This window comes from Ostrea edulis, chromosome 5, assembly GCF_947568905.1.
Source record: "Ostrea edulis chromosome 5, xbOstEdul1.1, whole genome shotgun sequence".
Lineage (NCBI taxonomy): Eukaryota > Metazoa > Mollusca > Bivalvia > Ostreida > Ostreidae > Ostrea > Ostrea edulis.
This window is the reverse complement of record NC_079168.1, coordinates 55,482,303-55,503,614: the sequence shown is the minus strand read 5'-3', so window position 1 is coordinate 55,503,614 and position 21,312 is coordinate 55,482,303. Positions and strand designations below refer to the sequence as shown.

At 37.9% G+C, this 21,312-nt stretch overlaps 1 protein-coding gene across 2 annotated transcripts in view; it reads right to left on the bottom strand.

Annotated features, from left to right (window-relative positions):
* Positions 1 to 21,312, bottom strand: part of LOC125650166 (O-methyltransferase MdmC-like) — a 57,167-nt gene that overhangs the window by 11,461 nt on the left and 24,394 nt on the right. The window contains exons 2-5 of one of the 2 annotated variants that reach the window (XM_048878193.2): positions 4,576 to 4,732; positions 4,232 to 4,441; positions 1,004 to 1,104; positions 530 to 688 (exon numbers count right to left, since the gene is read on the bottom strand). In XM_048878193.2, coding sequence (XP_048734150.2) covers positions 530 to 688; positions 1,004 to 1,104; positions 4,232 to 4,441; positions 4,576 to 4,732 — 627 coding nt within the window. The remainder of the gene's footprint in view (positions 1 to 529; positions 689 to 1,003; positions 1,105 to 4,231; positions 4,442 to 4,575; positions 4,733 to 21,312) is intronic. The other variant, XM_048878194.2, reaches the window with a different exon arrangement.

Sequence of the window (21,312 nt, the reverse complement as noted above, 5' to 3'; positions counted from 1 at the left end):
AAATATCCAAGTACATGTATAAAGCAGAAGTGGACGACTCTGTGGTGTCTTTTATTTCGAGCTCACAGGGATATATCGAATCGACATATGAATGAAAGTTATTATTGTTAATAGACAAAACGTCGTCGATATATATAAATGTCGAATTGAAGGCCACAGCAGGAGATATTTTCTTCTCGCATAGAAGATTTTCAATAAATTCTGCTTCATATGAATATAAAAACAGGTCTGCTAACAAAAGAGCACAATTCGTACCCATGAGAATTCCAACAGACTGTTGGAAGACCTGATCACCAAAGACCACGAAGATATTGTCAATGAGGAACTCTACCATATTTTTTATGTCAACTTCAGAGTACTTGTGCGTGGAATCAGAGTAAGTTTTTGGATGGTTGATCACTAGATATTAATATTTCCTTTTTCCATTTTTGTTGAAGAAGCAATTATAAAATGCTAAAGGATGCCTTGGAAAAGATTAACCAAGGTATCGTCACAAGGGGCATCAGAAATACAGACCACATACACGTACCTTATGAACACGGTTGTCTTGAAGAACCAGTTCATTGAAATTTGTTATTGCCCATGATTTTGAATCTGAATGTTCTCCAGAATATGTATCACCGTTTTTCAGAACGTTATCAACAATGAGTGTTCCACCGGAGGCCAGCAAGTCTTTCTCAAATATCATCTAAAATATATATTGATCAATAATATGCACATATATAGTAAACAAATAAGACAAAACAAGAACATTACATACATGTATGAGTTTATCCGACTGTGAAAAAATAATGAACATTTTAATATGCATCTGATTTTTCTTAAAAGAAGGAACATACAAGATGTATCAAACAAAACTTTGAAGCAGCTGCTAAGATAATCATTGAATAAGTAGATTTATGTACAAAATACAGAGCGAATACATGTATTATTACATTTTTATTCAAATATAACTGGTAAATTCATTATACAACAAGAGCAGACCATATATTATAAACCCCGCCTTGTAATATGGCACATATCCCTCCTTATTTGCATCCATGAAGATAACATCAAACTTCGTCTTCTTCTCGGCCAACTTTTCAAGGCTTTCTATTGCTGGTCCTGTTTCAACAATTATGAACATTTGATGAAAAAACTGTGCCTTGTTATTGTTGAATGGATGGCCTGCTAATCGGCTGCTATGGGTAATTGTTTAATGAATGCCCTTTTGAGGGTATCTTTGAATGAATGCTTTTTGGTATGCCCATTATGGGTGATGTTGAATGAATGCCCTTTTGTGGGTGATGTTGAATGAATGCCCAGTTGGGAGTTATGTTGAATGAATGCCATGTTATGTGGGTATTGAATAAATACCCTGTTGTGGGTGATGTTAAAAGAATGCCCTGTTGTGAGTGATGTTCAATATATGCCTTGTTGTAGGTTAATTTGAATAAATGGCCTTTTCAGGGTATCGTTCAATGAATGCTTGATTTGCCCTGTTGTAGGCGATGTTTAATGAATGACGTGTTGTGGGTGATGTTGAATGAATGCTCTGTTGTGTGTGATGTTGAATGAATGCCCTATTGTGGGCGATGTTGAATTAATGCCGTGTTATGGGTTAATTTGAAGGAATGTCCTTTAGTGGGTATCGTTAAATGAATGCTTGTTGATTTGCCCATTGTAGGTGATGCTAATTGATTGATTGTATATTGTTTAACGTCCCTCTCGAGATTATTTCTTGGTGATGTTGAATGAATGCCCAGTTGTGGATGATGTTGAATGAATGTCCTGTTGTGAGTTATGTTGAATGAATGCCATGTTGTGGGCTATTTTGAATAAATCCCCAGTTGGGAGTGATGTTGAATGAATACCTTGTTGTGAATTATTTTGAAAGAATATCCTGTTGTGGGTGATGTTGAATGAATGCCGTGTTGTGGGTTATTTTGAAGGAATGCCTTGTTGTGAATTATTTTGAAAGAATACCCTATTGTGGGTGATGTTGAACGAATGCCGTGTTGTGGGTGATGTTGAACGAATGCCGTGTTGTGGGTTATGTTGAATGAATGCCGTGTTGTAGGTTTTGTTGAATGAATGCCCTGTTGTAGGTTTTGTTGAATGAATGCCCTATTGTGGGTTATGCTGAATTAATGCCGTGTTTTAGGTTTTGTTGAATTAATGCCCTATTGTGGGTTATGCTGAATTATGCCGTGTTTTAGGTTTTGTTGAACGAATGCCCTATTGTAGGTTTTGTTGAATGAATGTCCCATTGTGGGCTATGTTGAATGAATACCCCATTGCGAGCTATTGTTAAATAAATGTCAAGGGGCCGCCATTGTAGGCTCATATCTAAAAGTGGAGCTACGAGCTCAGATGTGTGTACAAAACAATGAAGGCATTCTTTTACAGATGGCATAAAATAATAATTCAAGTTCAATCACATTTCGGGGTACCCGTAAAATGCAAAACAAAATTAAACGAAAAATACCGAAACGAAATAAAATCGAAACAAAATATGACGAAAGAAACGAAACAGATTGTATTACCAAACTCTTTAATTATAATGATGTTAAAATGGCAATATAGGCGATCATCTCAAGACCCTGTGAAAATTGTCCCAAAGAAATTAAATTGCCCCCCCCCCCCCCTCCTTGACTGGTCTCTCGGGTTGACTAACATTTTAAGCAAGCCTTCGGTTAGCATTAAACATTATTTGAAGAAGCTGATATCTAAGAAAGTAAATATTACAGTTATTAACTTTGTGCTTAGCTCCTTTCCCCGCCCCACCTTTTTTTAACGTTTACAACTTTTATAATTTTGCCCGCTTTTTAACTAGCCTTCCGCCGCGTTCAACTGTGTATCTCTATTTATGAAAGGTGAAGATAACGAACAGTGATCAATCCCATAACTCCTATAAACAATACAAAATAGATAGTTGGGCAAACACGGACCCCTGGGCATAGTGCGATGGTGTGACATGACAAAATCCGACAGCACACGCTAATGCTCCAAAGTGCGATGGAGTGACACGCCGAAGTCCGTTGGTTTGTAATCGACACTGTTTTTGTACAGACTGTACCAATCATGTGTTTTTCACTAATATAGGATATATCCTATATGTCCTCGAGCACCTATGTTTTAAGACACACGCAAACACAGATTGTCAAAACTCTTGTTTGTTTAGAATTAACGGGAGTATCCACCCCGGAAGTTGCCTGTTAGTGTATATAACGTTAATGGGATCAGCTGAAAATATATATAGATATACATGTACAAGTTGAACGCGGGAGGGTGGAGGGGCTAGTTAAAAAGAGGGCAAGATTATAAAACTTTTAAAATTTGGGAAGGGAGGGAGCTAAAGACAAAGTAAATATTCGTAGTTGATTAAATTATAACAGGCGCAATCAGTTTTGGATCCAGAAATTTCGGAACGGGGGGTTGGGTTACAGGTCAGAGGTAACATAATAAACGAGGGGGGGGGGGGGGGGGGTTCACCGGTGCTGGATCCGCCTATGGATGAAAATACATGTTTTAGTATTTTTAGCTCTAAATACAAATGTATGTACATGTTGGTTTTTACAAGATAGACAGACAAGTTCTAATAATAAATTGGCACAAATGCTCATAGATAATGATTGTATTCATATAATATGGTACTATTTCATTCTTCCATGAATGAAAGTACTCACACCTCAGCAGTTATAGATGAAATAAGATGTTGCACGTGTTCTTGCTTTCTACTTTTTCAGATACCAGCTTCTTCAAACAAGTTTAATGCTAACCGATGGACCACATAAAATATTTCAGTCAACCCGAGACCACGTCAAAGGAAAGGGGGGGGGGGGGGGGCAATTTCATTTTCATGTGGCAACTTTGACAGGGGCCTGAGATGCTCGCCCATATTACTATTTTAATATCATGTAATTAAGAGTTCGGTAATACAATCTGTTTCGTTTCATTGTTTCGTTACATTCGATTTGAAGTCGTTTCGATTCGGTATGTTTTGTTTCGTTAGGTTTCGTTTCGCATTTTACAGGTACCCCACATTTCGCGATTCTGTGCCTAGCACTTCAAAATTTTATTCAATTTCAAACAATATTAACTGCTATTAAATCATTCACATTAAAATTGTTCAGGCAATTAAAATGGTTACAATAGTGTGTGTGTGCTCATTTTTGTTACGCGGTAGGTTTCTTTAACACATAAATCCATTCGAGAAAATCAATGAATCATTCATTAGATACATATGTACCTGTTATTATTTCTATTTTATTCCCAGCTGGCGATTTGTCAAGAAATGACCGTGCCACATCGGCAATACCTTGGTCAAGCTCTAGAGCCACTACTTTGCCCTCTGCCGGAAGCGCCTCTGCCATCGCCAAAGACGCACACCCGGTAAATAAACCAATTTCAAGAACCATGCGGGCTTTGCTCGCACTGGTTATGGATTTAATTAGTTGGGCTACAAGACAATGATAGAGTAAAATGTAGTTGCAAGATCAAATATTACATGTAAGTACAGTGTATTATGATCTACATACAGTCAAGCAAGACGAAAAACAGGACGCCTTAAAATTAACATAAAAATATGGATACCTTCGCTATTCCCAGAGAGCATTGCAGTATCTACCGAATACGATACCCTGCCTTCTTTGTAGGCATCGCTCCATGGATAAGCCAGTGTATCAGTGATCAAGCTATGAAGGGCTGGACTCGGTGGTATTGTTTGGTCATCACAGTAATTGATCTTTTGCTACCAAAAATAAAATTCAGTTATTGAAATTTTCTGTCTTTGAGAATATATCTGTAACATTTATCTTCGGACATACAGAATTTATATTAACATACATGTGGGAAGTTGACGATGAAGAAGCAGAAGCAATGTCGTTTGTTATAAAGTTGAATTGTTATCATTAGTACAGGGTAAATTGAAGGTGCAATGCAAGAAAAAGTGAGAAAACGGTCTTCAAACAATTAATGAACGAGAGTGTGATTGTTATCCAGAATACCCGTGACATGTCCAGTAATTGTTCAACTGTGACTTGAGTCTACTTGACATCAACAGAAGCAAAACGGAGAAGCACAGGGAAAGTAAAGCATGATTTTGGAGAAAATGCATGCTAAAGCAAACCTACCGTACACCATACATGTATATATATGTAAGTGGTCCGATATGTCCGTTCCAAGTTTTGATTATGCTCACAAATTTCCATTGCAAACTTTTGTTTTGACATCTCGGCTTTGCTGTCGGAATCGACTCGTGACCTTTTATACATGGTCGTGGAAAACCTGAGCGAACATGTTACCCTTTTGGACAATGTCGTCGTATGTGCCCCGTTTGCTTATAATCATAAAATATAACTGGCTTTGAATTCCCAGAACGATTTAGGCTAGACTCCCCATGTAACCTTTGATATTGTCTCGGGCTACTCCTCGTTCTTCATTTCCCCTATACTTTGAATCCCTAGACCTGTCAGTTTGTTGCCCTCTACCTTCATAACCTGAGGTAGGAGAACCTGACCTTGACTGCCTAATATCTTCTGAAGCTGACGGCGAGCAATAGCATGTCGACTTAGCTGGGATGTCTTGACTCTCTTTATTGTCTCTTCTTATGTACTCGGGGGGGGGGATTAATTGCTGACCTACTTCACCATCTCTACACCCTAATACAAACCTCATGATCAATTGTCTCTAAAATATTTCTGGTGAGGTTTCTCACCCAAAGGCTTTCTGAGCTGTGTTCATCACCCGGTCCCCCCCCCCCCCCCCTGTTCCATAGGTTCCTCGGGTCCCCGAGTAATATAATTAAACTCTAATTGTGATGCTGCTCGCAAGGATATCTTTCCGAACCTTTTTCTCCATTCGGAGTATGACCTTGCGGAAAGTTAGTCTTATTCCCCTGCGACGCAATATGTCAATGCATTTCAGGGCTGCCCCGTCCCCGTCCAGAGTCAAACTATGCGCAAACCAACAATCAGGTTCCCCCCAACCATGACATTATGCTATGGTGGAAAATTTCGAGAAAACGGGCCCACTCTATATCGCCATTATACTTGACACCCTTAAACTCTGCAGGAATGCTCCTGCTAATTCCACTTCTACATACTTCCTGGGGGTATAAGACTTGACAACTGAGACCTGTGAGTACTTGATTGTATGGGACTTGGAATATTCCTGGTTTGTCACTCAACACTTGACATAACCGGCTGTCTGTTTTCCAATGTAGTGTGTGAGGCTAATGGGGTTCCAGTGGAATTAGGTTCCCTATAACCCTGCCAATTTCCAATGGGGTTAGTATGGGTGATGGGCATCTTCACATGGGTTCCCCTTATACAACTATAAACTTGCCCACTAACCCCCGAGATTGGATGGTTACTAACACAACCACTAACAACCCCTTATGCCCTGATGATACTAAACCTAATGACATATTACTACACTGTACATATGACAATATATTTATCTATTTTACAATTGTAGATTAATACAATTCATGAATCTAAATTATTCATAAATTAGTTTATTGTTTGCAATATGTCATATTCTTAATAGTCGAGCCATTATATATCAGGGTTTCCCCCATTTTTATATTGTATACTCAAAGTAATCCATGTGCTTCCTTTTTGTGGATTATATACATTTATGGGCTTCCATACATTAGATATATCAATGTGGACAACGATTTTTATGTTGAAATAATTACTAACTCAAGATTTCATATATATCATATAAAGATAAGGTCTGTGGATTATGGTATCTAGGAATGAACCGTTTTTCATACTGTTTATTTAGTATTGAACATGTTAATAGGTACATGTACATGTTATTTTAGGAATGTAATATACACTGTATAATTTTGTAAGACATGAATTTGTAGACATTTAAAAATATGTACCACTTTCCATAATACACTGTCTTCTATTTTTTTTTTTACACGTATTTCTCACAAGCGTCCTCTGGGAGGCCCCTATCCCGTTTGTGTTTACAATGTGTCGTCTTTAATGCGGTATGGAACACCGTAACAGCCATGTTGAATTTGCCAAAATTTTTATAAATTCAAATGGCTATATCTTGAAACGCCCCAACATAAATTTATCAAACAACCTTCATTTACCTTTATTTTATAGAGACTTTCAAAAAATCATAGTGTAGCAAAATCCCTAGAGGGGGAGGTAATGTGTTACTGGCCCATGGTCAACTTTAAGATTCGCAATTTTTTTTAATCCATTGGCCATTATTATATCGCATTAAAACTTAAATCTGAAAGACATATTTCCATGCTGTATTTGAATTTCGCTGGATCCATGGGCACATTCTGAAACTTCTTCACAATGCTCCTTTTATGTTTTCTTTATTAGCATATTCTAATTCTGAATTATTATTTTCGTATTCATGAATAATTTCATATCATTTCATGAGATGGGCGTATTGGTTTCTTTAGGCTGGCGTTAATTATTTCCTCATCCAAATATTTGAATACACAATGCTTTTCAGATCAAAATTTGGCTCCATAACTTTCTCATCCTCCATATCCAGATTGAAAGGTGAAGATAACGAACAAGTGATCAATCACATAACTCCTACAAACCATATAAAATAGATATTTGGGGAAACACGGACCCCTGGACACATCGGAGGTGGGATCAGGTGCCTAGAAGGAGTAAGCATTCCCTGTCAACCGATCACATCCGCCATGAGCCCTATATCCTGATCAGGTTAACGGAGTTATGTGTAGTCAAAATCAGTGTGCCAAGAACGGCACTACAATCGGTATGAAACACGTCAGACAGTATTTGAGTTCGTTCACAGTCATCCAGGTTCAGACACTCGCTATGCATTCCTCCATAATGTTGACTTGATAGTTACATGTACGCATGGCAATGTTTTGTACACTCAAACGGCTGTAAAGTTGAGTGTCATCTGCGGTCCCATGACGGTTTATGGCATACTAGTTGATAACTCTCCTGATTGAAGAGAAGGGGGCCGAGAACAGACCCATGGGGCACTCCGATGAACATTGGTACATCTGAAGACACACTGGTGTTGATGTTCACCGCTTAGATGCGGCCACTTAGGTAAGACTGTACTCAACGGAGTGCTATGTAAGTCAATACAGCCTCCTCACGTAGTCTCTCCGGCAAAAGGGTATGATCGATGGTATCAAATGCCGCACTTAGGTCAAGAAGGACTAGTAGCATAGCGTCACCTTCATCCAGTACTGCTTCTACGTCTGTTTTTATTCGCAGGAGGGCTGTCTCAGTGCTGGTACCGGTCTTATAAGCTGACTGTATATCATTATGTAGACCATTCCTGGTGAGATGACTATAAAGCTTTTGTGCAACAACACGCTCGATGACCTTGCTGATTGGTGGGATATTTGAGACTGGTCAATAGTTACTAAAAGTTCTTATATCAAGTCCAGGCTTTTTCAGACGTAATGTAACAAGTGCACGTTTCAGCTCATTTGGAAAGACCCCGGTTGAAAGTGATGTATTCACCGGTTCAGTAATGGTCGGTAGCACCACAGAGAGAAAAGTGCTGTTCTTCAAGGTCGCAGTTGGGATGGCATCCAGTGAGCAGGTCTTATTAGCACAGCTCCTTATAACCTTGTGCACTTTTTCTTGCGTCTGGATCTTAAAGTAACCAAGATGAGACACTGGTATGTCCACGTCTAGAGAAGCTGTATTGTCATGGAGATCTGAGGCATCGAGACCCTGTCTGATCTTTTCAACTTTGCTGTAGAAGAACTACACAAAATCGTCGGCAATCTGGTCACTGGTAGCCGGTGGTAAGGGAGTCCCTGCATTATAATTCACCAGACTGCTAATAACTCTGAAAGTCTCTTTACTGTCCGCTGTGGTGAGCTTTTCCTGATAATAGCTGGACTTGGAGGAGTTGATCATATGTATCACAGCCCGGGTCTGCTCCGCAAGCATCTGTCTATGCACATCCAGGCCCGAGATCATGGCTTTACGCTCCAACTGTCTTCTCCATTGCCTGGTTTCATGGATTGAGTCATTGTACTACGGTTTGAGGGAGTCGCCTTTGATGGTGATAGTTCGAAGGGGTGCTATGTTGTCCAGAACCTCTTTTGCTTTGGAATCGAAATCTGACAGCAGATCGTCGACATTGCTCCCCTCTTTGATGGAGGACAGCAATTATCCTATCTGCTGTGGCAATATTTCCATGGGGATGCGCTTCAATTGCCTAGCTAGCCGAGTTTTGTTTGCCATGTGTAATGGACAGGTATGGAGTTGGCATGTAAAAGCATAATGGTCTGATATTCCTATATCAATCACAGAGATTGACTTTACTAGTGAGTACATAGGATCATCCCTTGTGAACACGTCCAGAGTGTGTCCAGCTGCATGTGTATTCACAGTACTTTTATTAAACTCTTTAAAAATTTTATTGTGCAATGAAAATACTCTCCCCATCAGAGGACGACATGTTCATATGGCTCAGTACTATAGAGTGAGTGAATATAAACCTGCAGTAGAAGACTACTTACCTGACACTGTCCAATAAGTGAACAAAAGAAACAGACTTCTACGCAAGGCTGGTTATATTGTCAGACTATTCAAAAATAGCCTTATTCATAATTATCATTGTCAATGGGTTTACCTGAGCCTGTCCATTCTCATCTTCACAAGTCAAGGGTTATTGATTCGTTACCTCGCACTAACCCTTGACATCAGTCGCTATTTAAAAGTTGGGCTCGAGAAGAAGGATGACGCAATACGCTAAAATTAATCAGCCAATGGGATTTCTTGTTTCAGATGAAAGTTTGGTAAGGGAATAAACAGAAAGTAAAAAATGGCGTCCGTTGACGAAAAGATATGTGAAAAACATCAAATCGATCATTTGACTGAAAACCAAAAGCTTTCGATATCATGTATCAGAGAAGGAAAAGATGTTTTTATTGGGACTAAAACCGGCAGTGGTAAATCGCTATCTTACGAAGTTGTTCCCATTATTTTGGACAATTTGTTTAATTTGTTAAAACATAGTCGACAAACGTACTTCGACAATCCATCATTTTCATTCGGCTCATACCCCAAAACCTCGTCTAATTGTTTCTTCAAGCAAAAAGAACTCCCGAAAATCAATCGACGGTATCTGTCTTGTACTAATTGGCCACAAATTTTACACCATAATGCCGTCGCCATGCGTGTTTACTGTTTAGTTTTGTTTTCGACCGATTATAAAAGCCGTTGTCTGATTGGTTTGCAGCTTCAGGCTGCAAACCAATCATATGCTTCTTCTCGAGCCCAACTTTTAAATAGCGACTGATGTCAAGGGTTAGTGCGAGGTAACGAATCAATAACCCTTGACTTGTGAAGATGGTCCATTCTTAGAACAAAAGTTGTAATGTATTAAGTAATGGTTATTTTCTAGCATCAAAGTAATATTCACATTATCAAATAGATGGGCGGTCCTTCTGTCACGAGTGCGGGGAGCGCACGAGTGAGAGTAAAACCACCCATCTCTTTGATAATGTGAATTTTACGAGGATGCTAGAAGATAACTGACTTGTCACATATTTCAAAAGCTTCTCATTTTACATTTATTGAACCATACATTCAATACAATGGTAGATTGCCATATACCATCGTCGGACGATGCATGTGTATATAAAATTTAATACGCTTTACCTGTAAAACAGCAAAAGTAACTTAGCGAAAATTGATTATCCCTGTCTATGGCACGCCAAATTCACAAAAATGAGCTAAACATAGTTTCACAGTTGATAAACTAGGTTTATCGACTGTAAACTATAGTTTACGGACCGTAAACTATAGTTAACGACGTTAATCTATATTTCACATCTGTAAACCATGATAGTTAACAGATAATCTATGTTTCACAGGCGTAAACTATAATTAACAATGAAAACAATCATTAGCGATTGCAAAACATAGTTTATCTGATAAATACGGTTTCACGATTGTAAACTACGGTTTACAAGTCTGATAAATATAGTATCACAATTTGTGAAACTAGGATTAACAATTGTGAACTATAGTTAACGAATGTAAATTATAGTTTACAAATGTGAATCTGTATTTATCAGCAAAATCTATTGTTAACGTTTATTTAAAGACAGATAAACTTGGATTAGCATTTGTAAACTATAGTTTACAACCGTTAAATATAGTTTTACGGATGAAAACTATAGTTAACGAATAGTTAATAATATCAACTGTGAAACTATGTTTAGCTCATTTTTGTGAATTTGGCGTGCCATACCTGTCAGTATCAATCACATATTGGTGGCTTCGTAAATAATTTTTCAGGAATTTAATTCTATACATGTATTTGTACAAATGTTTTAAGAAAACATGTATAACAAAAATATTACAGTAGGAAAAGGATTAAAGAATTGCATTAGCAAACTCTTTATAAAATGAGAGAGAGAGAGAGAGAGAGAGAGAGAGAGAGAGAGAGAGAGAGAGAGAGAGAGAGAGAGAGAGAAACGGTCACAGGTATGTGTATATCTGTTACATAACAATTCATGTCTGCTTCAACGCCCATCATCAATCTGCGCACGCTTTACCCGTAAAACAGCAAAACTAAATTAACGAAAACTGATTATCCCTGGCAGTATCTATCACATATTGGTGGCTGTATAACACAAATATTAAAGTGGGGAAAGGATTAAAGACTTACATTAGCAAACTCTTTATAAAATGAAAGAGAAAGAAAGAAAGAGAGAGAACTATTTGTGTATACATGTATTTGTTACATAACACTTCTCGTCTGTTTCATCGATCGGCGCACGCTTTACCCCTGAAACAGCAAAAGTAACTTCACGAAAACTGAATTATCTCTGTCTTGTTTCTATTGTGTAATTCTGATGTTAGTACCGCCCATGCGATATCAAGGTGGGAGGAGCTCGTTTTATCACATATGCGATCAGTTCTTTCTATCACAGAATGGACAGTTTTTTTTACTTATATCCTTTACCTCAAAGTCAGCAGTTTAAGAAAAGTCCAAGGAAGTTACAGTTTAAATTTGGGACGGAAAACTCTGGTACCCATGGTCAGTTTTTAAACAAGGCAAACTACTGACAAAAAAGTTGATGGTACAGGGCTTTCAACAGTCTCGTTTAAAGTCAGTATTTTGCAAATTCTATGGTCGTTATAACGATCTAGTTTGCCAATATACATGTAACCTATCATTGGGTCAAATGCTCACTGACATGTTTCATACCGATTGTTAGACCATTCTTGGCACATTGATTTTGACTACGGATAACTCCGTTTACCTAATCAAGATATAGGGCTCACGGCGAGTGTGAACGGTCGACGGGGGATGCTTACACCTCCAAGGCACAAGATTTCACCTCTGGCGTGTCCAGTGGTTCGTGTTTGCCCAACTACTGTTTTGTATTTGCTTATGGGATTTATGAGCTTGATCACTTTTCGTTATCTTCGCCTTTCCCTTACTGCGTTATCTTCGCCTTTCCCTTACTGGTAGCCATTTAGTCTTATGATATTATTTCCATTTTCTAATATTGCAGTCATACCACCAATATTCCAAATATCTCTCTTTTAAATACTTAGAATTAAATCAATTTGATTGGTAATCTATGTTATCATTCACAAGATTGGGAGCATAGCGTCATTTTTACATTTAATGTTATACATTGAACGAACTTTGCTTTTACTCACTACAAATTTATAAATGCTAGATTGTTTAACCCTTTGGCTCTCCAACAAATGGTGTGTATCACTGCTCTCTATTCTTACATACATGTATACATGGATTTTATCTTCAAAATCAAATACATACACATGTAATTAAAATTAAATGATTCTTATTCGTTTCAATATCAATCTAATTAAAATTAGATCCTTTGATCCGATCATGTATATCGCTACACAAAGCCTTGTGTATCGCTACACAAAGCCTTGTGTAGCGATATTCGTGAGCGGATCAAGGGATTTAATTTTAATTAGATTGTTTCAACATAAAACGCGCTTGCGCGAGTTAAATCTGGTATGATAATAAAAATATCCTCGTGTACCATTAACTTTTTATGCAGAAACGTTATCCTCAAATTCCATGACAAAACATTGATTTTGACTTTTCAATTGCTAGGTTTTTAATTCCGAAAGAGGGCTTTTATTGCACGCGACGTAATCAAAGGTTATTTAAAGCTTTTATATATATATATACACACACACTGGATTGTCTACTGTCAGACGTAAAGTTTCAATAATAGTTCTGTAAAGACTTACAATATGTCTGAAATGTACTCCAGTAAAAAGTATTCAAAATGTACTCCAGTGGCTATATGCATATGGCTTGTATGGTTCATTCTTTCACGTTGCGATGGATTCCGCACATCATATTTTAGATTTGTACCCGATGCAGTTGATACGGAACCGAAAACAGGAATCATGGAGGATTTCCTAAATTGTCAAAGCGTACCTCTTTGTAACACTCGATGTATTATCCATGGTAATTGTCGATCATTCTTTTACAATCGTTTTCAAAAACGATGTATACTAACCGGGACAGTAAATATTTCAACATTGCGAACATCTTTCGGATTTTCATATTACGCCATTGATGGTGAGTATTTGTTAAATACTTATTTCTGATTCAACGTATAATTAAAGTAAATGTTACATTTAAAAAGTTCTAATCCGTTTAGTCTTTAATATAGAAAGCATCCTGGATTTACCGATAATAAATTTTCATTAAGTGAGTTACGAGTCACTATTTATTCTAGATTCCCACTATCACGTTTCGCGGCATGATTGAAATCGTGGTCTTATAATCGTGAAATAATCGTAACAAATCTTGACATCAGTCATGACAATCGTGTTCATCGTTAACTATTAAAAACATTTCTATGATCAACACCATTAATTTTGTCTCCCCTTCCCAGAAGGGGACACTGATTCTTCATCTTACGTTTCTAATACAAACTTTGTCCAGGCCATATCTTTTTGGGGCCTTTGATATTTGTCTACGGATAACTCCGTTTACCTTATCAAGATATAGGGCTCATGGCGGATGTGACCGGTCGACAGGGGATGCTTATTCCTCCTAGGCACCTGGTCCCAACTCTGGCATGTCCAGGGGTTCGTGTTTCCCAACTATCTATTTTTTTATTGCCTTTAGGAGTTGAGATTGATCACTTTTCGTGCAAGAGAAATGCCAAGAACAGAACGCCAGTCTCTATACAACATTTGTAGTTGGTTTATGGGTAATCATGGATAAAATTGGCTGCCCATCAAGGTTCATCACGATGTTACGTCAATTGCATGATGGCATGCAGGCACACGTTCTCGATGATGGCAATCAATCTTCATTCTTTATGCCTACGGAAATTTTTCGGCATCAGATAGCAGGACAAGATCCAAAAAAAACTGAGGTTTTATTTAAGCCGTGCTAACATGTACAGCATCTACACGATGCTGCGGTCAGGCCAACTCCGCCGGTCTGGTCATGTTCGAAGAATGAATGACACACGTATCCCGAAACAGCTGTTGTGCTGGGAGTTAGAAAATGGCTCATGCCCCAGAGGTGGTTAGAAAAGACTCCTTGAAAGTATCACATGGGAAGATCTAGCTCTTGACTGAAGAGCCTTGCGCTCTAGCATGAAGATGGGAGCAAAGACACACGTGGAGAATCGTACCTGCCTGACAAAACAGAAGAGGGCTATGCAAAAGGAGAGAAAAGCATCGATAGCAGCTCCAACCGGACCGTCTTGTCCGGAATGTGGAAGGATGTTCCATGAGAGGATTGGACTTGTCAGCCATCTTCGAACCCACAACACTAAACGCAGAAATTAGCAGAGGTGAATGTATGGTCCTCTTCGACATCAAAGGACGAAAACTACCAATTCGTATCAAAACTGAAATTCCAAAAAACTTCCGCGATTAGCTACGAATGGTCAATTGTGGCGTTCGTATTGCCCGATAGTGGGAACCAGGCATAAAGAATGCCTTTCTAAAGAATGTTTTCAAACAAAAACATTTTATCTCTTTTATCATTTTCAAAAGCAACTACCGGGTATTACGCATACGTGTAATTCTTGTTCCCCCTATCGACCTAGTGGGAAAAAATGCCTAATCTTGAAACTTTTTTCGGACATGATCAACGGTTTCTTGTTCTACTTGCTTCGACTTGATTTTACAAACGCTCTATCTAAAAAAAACACTACCTCTTTCCCTACTTACTTGCTCATTGGATTGACCGCGGTAGTACTGTGGCACAGCGTTCAATCCGTGACCGGAAGGTCGTGAGTTCGAACCCCGCTCGTGCTATGGCCACGTCAAACATGAGACGTTAACATATGTAGTGATTGCTCCTTCGTCAAACGCATGACATCTAGAAGTGAGAAGCACGAGTCTTTCGGATATGATCTTAAAAACGGAGGTCCCATGTCGCTTCGGGCACATTATGGAACCCTCACTGCTACGGCCCTGAGTCTATGCTTGTGGTACTTCAAGTACAGCTGGTGACGTCTCAATATGAGTAAAAAATTCTCGACAAGACTGTTCGTTATCTTCACCTTTCATACGAGTACAGATAAATAAGGATATACAGTAAAACTCTGATAAAGCGAATTTCTGCGGACACTTTATAAAACTTTGCTATATACTTATAGCGAATTCATAATTCAAACATAACGAATTCGTTATAAAACTGATTTGTTCTACATGTATATCAGTTGTATCTGAAAGCAGCAATCGATATACTTGCGTTTGTATTGACTCAAAGAGAAATTAAGCCTTAATATTTTCGAGAAGTATTTCTATAAAAGAAATATACGCACTGATTTATATATAATAATTCATTTTGATGGATTATCAAGTCATGCAAGAACATGTCGAAAGGAAATGTGAACAACATTATGTGCAATACATACAAACAGTCTATCGCAGTTGTCAGTTACTTGTTGCTTTACACAAATAAAGGAGTGCACGATAAAATAAATGCAATCAAACTTCAAATTTAATTAACGAGAATAGTAAACAATAACGACAATATATTTGTTAAATGTATGTGTAAATATTGTTTTGCGTTAACAACCTCTTTTGAAAAAATTCAAACAGAAATTTCGTAATAAGTGTGGATCCTTTATGGCAATAGAAAGCGATTGTTTAAAATCTCAACGAGTTTTAAATGAAAAAAAAAAGCGTTATGAAAGCGTTCATTTTTCATTTAAGGGGAATATGATTGATTGAATATTGAGAGGGACTCTCGATAATATTTCACTCATGTGGAGACGTCACCAATGCCGGTGAAGGGCTGCAAAATTTAGGCCTATGCTCGGCGCTTAAAGGACACATAGCATGTTTTTAAACTTTTTAATTTTTTCAGCAAAATTAATACATTTCATGTCTAAAACTACTTTATATATGTTTTAAATGAAACAGTTTGCGTAGTTTTCGAGTTTGAAAGCGATGAAATTCAAATCTTGCGATATGCATATTTTCTTCGATATTTTACGCGCCATTATCTGTGACGTCATATGCGACCTCGAGCGAGAAGATTAATTTGAAAACAGTTGTTAGCCATTTCATAAACAGATAAGATTTAATTGACAAACAAACAATTATCACATTAACGGCTTGTAAATAACACTGCATCAATGTGTTTTGTGACGCTTAAGGATGTACATGCTGTCAGTAGAAAGGATTAAGACTGTTTATTTTTCAATTTTCGAAGGAAGGTATGCCAGGACAAGCCGTGAATATTTTTGTCGGCACAACAACTTTGCCTTTTAAAAAAACCCAGTAGAATTTGTCCCTGTACTTATTTAAACAAGCACTTGGACAAAGACGTAGATAAACTGCGAGAAAATGGTTCTATCGAAGCTACGCACTGTTACATATAGGCCAACGGCATATGCTTTCCGTTCTGCTCTCAAATTCAATACACACTCGCACCAACTGACCTTCACCTTGTAACAACATATTGGCAGAACTTCACTAGCAATGTCTACCAACTGGTAGTCTTAAAAAAGAAATTTAAAAATAAAAGATAATTGAACTTTCAATTATAAATAATAAAATATGATATTTCACAACTTTGAATTGAATTATAATGCTTTCATTTTTTTTTTTAAAGGAACGAGTACGTGTTTACAACAACAGCACGCCGCGCTCCCATTTCCTAAGTAACAACGTGTATATAACAAAATATAATGATTAATAAAATTGCTTGAATAATATAATTTTAAAGTATTGTGATTTTCACAATAAGTTTGATCATTATTATTATTATTTTCTTTTCGAAATGCACCCGTGGCAGTAGGCCTAGTTGTCAATGATACATAATCGTATCATAATTTAGGCCTATCTAACTTCTCCAAAAATAAATTTAATAATAATTGCACTGTTTATTTTAGAAAAACAACAACGCTAATTACAGTTGTTTACAGAAATGGCATTACCAAATAGTGTTTAGATAGTGATCCCAAGTAAACATTATTTACTCGCAAATTTATGCAGATTTCATACTCGCTTTTCTCGCTACATTTGAGTCGCTATTTGTATGCACTGATGACTAAATGAAATAAGACTCGGGAAATTTGTCAACATCGAAATAAATGTTATCCATGGTAAATAAATTAGGCCCCTAAAATCCGAGTTTTTGAAAATTTCTAACACTACTTTTACAACAAGTTGATCAACGAAGGTCGCATATGACGTCACTGTACCATATGACTACCTATCTAATTAACTAGGCTAATTATCACAATACTTCAGCGAGCGAACTATTACAATTAATTTCTATAAGTATTAGGAAGACAAAACACATATTATTCTGTATACTTTGAAAACACGAGATGTGTCCTTTAAATGGCCATTGAGCAGGGAGGGATTTTTATCGTGCCACACCTGCTGTGACACGGGACCTCGGTTTTTGCGGTCTCATCCGAAGGACCGCCCCGTTTAGTCGCCTCTTACGACAAGCAAGGGGGTATTGAGGATCTATTCTAACCCTGATCCCCACGGGATAGGAATTTACTTCGTTATATCCGTAAATTCGCTATATCCGTGTTCGTTATAGACCCAGATTTTATATAGAATATAAAACGAATTTGCCGGGGAAATCGATTTCACATCGCTATAGCCGTCATTTCGCTATATTCGAGATTTACTGTAAAAAGCACTAAAAATGACCAATGACACGGACAATATGAAATTGTCAAATTTCTGGGACGACCTACATCTTCTTCAGGAAGAAAAGGTATTTATTTAGGAATGAAAAATGAATAAACAAAATAAAAATGCAAATTAACATTAAAACTAAACTACAAAGGCTGAGAAAGAAACAGAGCGTCTACTATTAAGTATAGAATGAGGCAATAAAACTCTCTTCTAAACGAGGGTCTGGGCTGAAGCGAACTAATTAACGTTTACGCTAAATGAAATCATAAACAAAGAACGGGTGTAGTAATTAGTGTAATTAAGCGGTTTGTTTATTTGTTCTATTGACCTGTCATTATAAGTATTTAGTACATAGAGGTGTGAAGCTATAGCACTAGTGATGAATATTTTTTAAAAATGGATACCGATAATGACCGGTCATCAAAACGAGCTTTTTATTGCTCCATGTTACATTCGATTAATTTCAATATGTATACGTTCTGAGTTTTTTGTTCATTTTCTTAACCTGTGTACTTTAGTTAGGTCTATTGCTAGTTTGCAAGTTTATTCACAATTTTAATTTCAACTAAATTTCCCAGTATAACTTCTTTAAAAAATCACTCAGAATATATTAGGACGTGGATGCATTTCAGATTGTATACGGTCTAAAGCTGGCTGGGATTACAACGGAGAACTTCACCATACAGTGAACGGTCTGCTTTGTCAGCGATGGGATCAACAGAGTCCCCATGAACATAGTTATGAAAATCTCGCGGGCCACGACAACTTCTGTCGAAATGTTCACCTGGATTCTAGTGATAACGATGGGCCGTGGTGTTTCACAATGGATTCTAACGTTAGATGGGAATCGTGTGGAATCCCCCTTTGTTGTGAGTATGCAATGATATAGACTTTTTGTGTGAGTCGAATTATATCTCTGTGACTTAAGACTCAAGTTGTCATTTTTAATTTAGTTTGTCACAATTGCGGTATCACCATCAGCGTTAATTAAATCAAATTTAGGTCACCAAGATGCATTCATGCACATTTTATATGATCAAAACTATATCTATTTTCATGTAAAATCATAGCTGCGAACCTTCCCAGCTAGCTTTAAGGTTCTGATTAACATTCAGTTGTTTCCGAGATATCAGTTCTTCTGTTGAACGCTTGGGTGGGTACAATTATTGCGTGGGGCATATACATAAGCCAATAGCATGCATTATCCCGTAGCATCCCCTCACTGAAGTGAGGTGGATGTAACCCCAACCGCCTCCAGTGGTGGCCGCACAATAGCGGATTAACTTTATTTTAACTTGTTAAGTATTGCCCCCTGCTTTAAAAGCAAGTAGAGAGACGCCCAGGTTTTGGAGCAGAAACAGTCATCACATACCATTACCGACTCTCCAGTTCAGCCACAGACAATGGAACAATGTCCCCCACAACATTAACGTTTTGTTTTTGTTTTTTTGCTGAGTGGACAAAACAAGAGTCGGACAACCAAGATGAGCGTTGTGAAAGAACCACAATACATATACGTTAACTCGTTACTGACATTTTAAAATCATAAGGATAAGTCTACTTGCATCGTTGGAAACCCACGGTCGGTCGCTCTCCGTTTATCTCCCGTGGGACACAACGCCGATATTTTCGCATAACTCATTAAAATGCATGACCTTACGTGACCTATCGAGGACCAATGGGGATCGTCGTAAGTATTCCCGGAACTCAAAGTGTCAACTGTAACGACGGCGCCCATGATAGTGTGTGTGGTGTTGTTGTTACACTATCAAAGATATATAGATGAAAACTCCAGATTTGGCACTCAAAATGGCTGAGTGATATTGGCTAATACTTAACTTTCACATGTGCCCCTTTCAGAAATCACTGGTATGTTTATTATCTGTTATTCATCACTGCTACATGGCACGTGCATAAAATCAATCATGCATGATAAATTAAAAAATTAGATGCACATTTGAATTAAAACTTGGTCTTTCAATCCCGTTCACATGTCATTTTGCAATCAGCGTAGGTGAGACATCAGTTGTGTTTACACAATGTAAAGGTCATAATTACTAGTTCAAATTGTGCCGACAACACAACTGGAATAAATTACGGTAGCTTATTACACAAAGAAGTTTAACATACCTATATAAACCGATGAAATATCAAGTCCGTTAAAAAACACATTGCTCCCGTATCATGGACTACGAGTGCTGAACATGTAGACCTGTACATAGACTCGTACGGAGTAGTAAATGCTTGGTAACACAGGCTTTTTCCTCACCTTGTTCCTATAGACACAAATACACCCTCCGCTTCAATAATGCAGAGAAAGCATCTCGCTGAACGTTTGGTAACTTGTCCAACTTAAACGTTGTCAAAATCTTCGTTTCGAAAGCATGTTTTTCTATGCTCCCGAGAACTGGAAATAAGGGACTTTTTCGTTGGTTGAATATCGCAATAAGGAATGGCAAAGCGACCAATCGCATATAGAAGCCGAGACACATCTTCCAGCGAAAAGAGGCGTTGTGTCCCACAGAAGTTAAACGGAGAGCGACCGACCGTGGGTTTCCGACGATGGTCTAACTAAAAACACGGTACCTAATCCTAGAGTGGCATCGAGTTACATTAATACACACTTAGAGAATGACAATACACCCGCCACAATAAGAAGAAGTGAACAACAAAATGTAACTGAGATAATCTGCCTTTGATCAGTTTGTTGTTCAATATCTCATCTCGCCAATATAACACTTACTCTCATTCCATACCTCTCATAGACTTGCCTATCCGCCCTCTTTTTATTAGGTAATTTTAGCTATCGTACGGGGCAATCATACATATTGAAACAAAATGATGTTTCTATTCATTTTGCAGTAATACGTATGAATTGTGGGAATAATTACAGTATATGTTTTTTTACGATTCGGTTTCAAAAACTCTTCCACGGGTTATATTTCATTTTTAAAAATGCATGAGGGCATGAACTGCGAAGTTTCACGCCAGCATATTTCAGGAAGCGCGTTACTGTGGAATTTCACGCCAGCACATTTCAGGAAGCGCGTTACTGTGGAATTTCACGCCAGCATATTTCAGGAAGCACGTAACTGTGGAATTTCACGCCAGCATATTTCAGGAAGCGCGTTACTGTGGAATTTCACGCCAGCATACTGCATGAAGTATGCTGGAGTGAAGCAAAGCAGTTCAT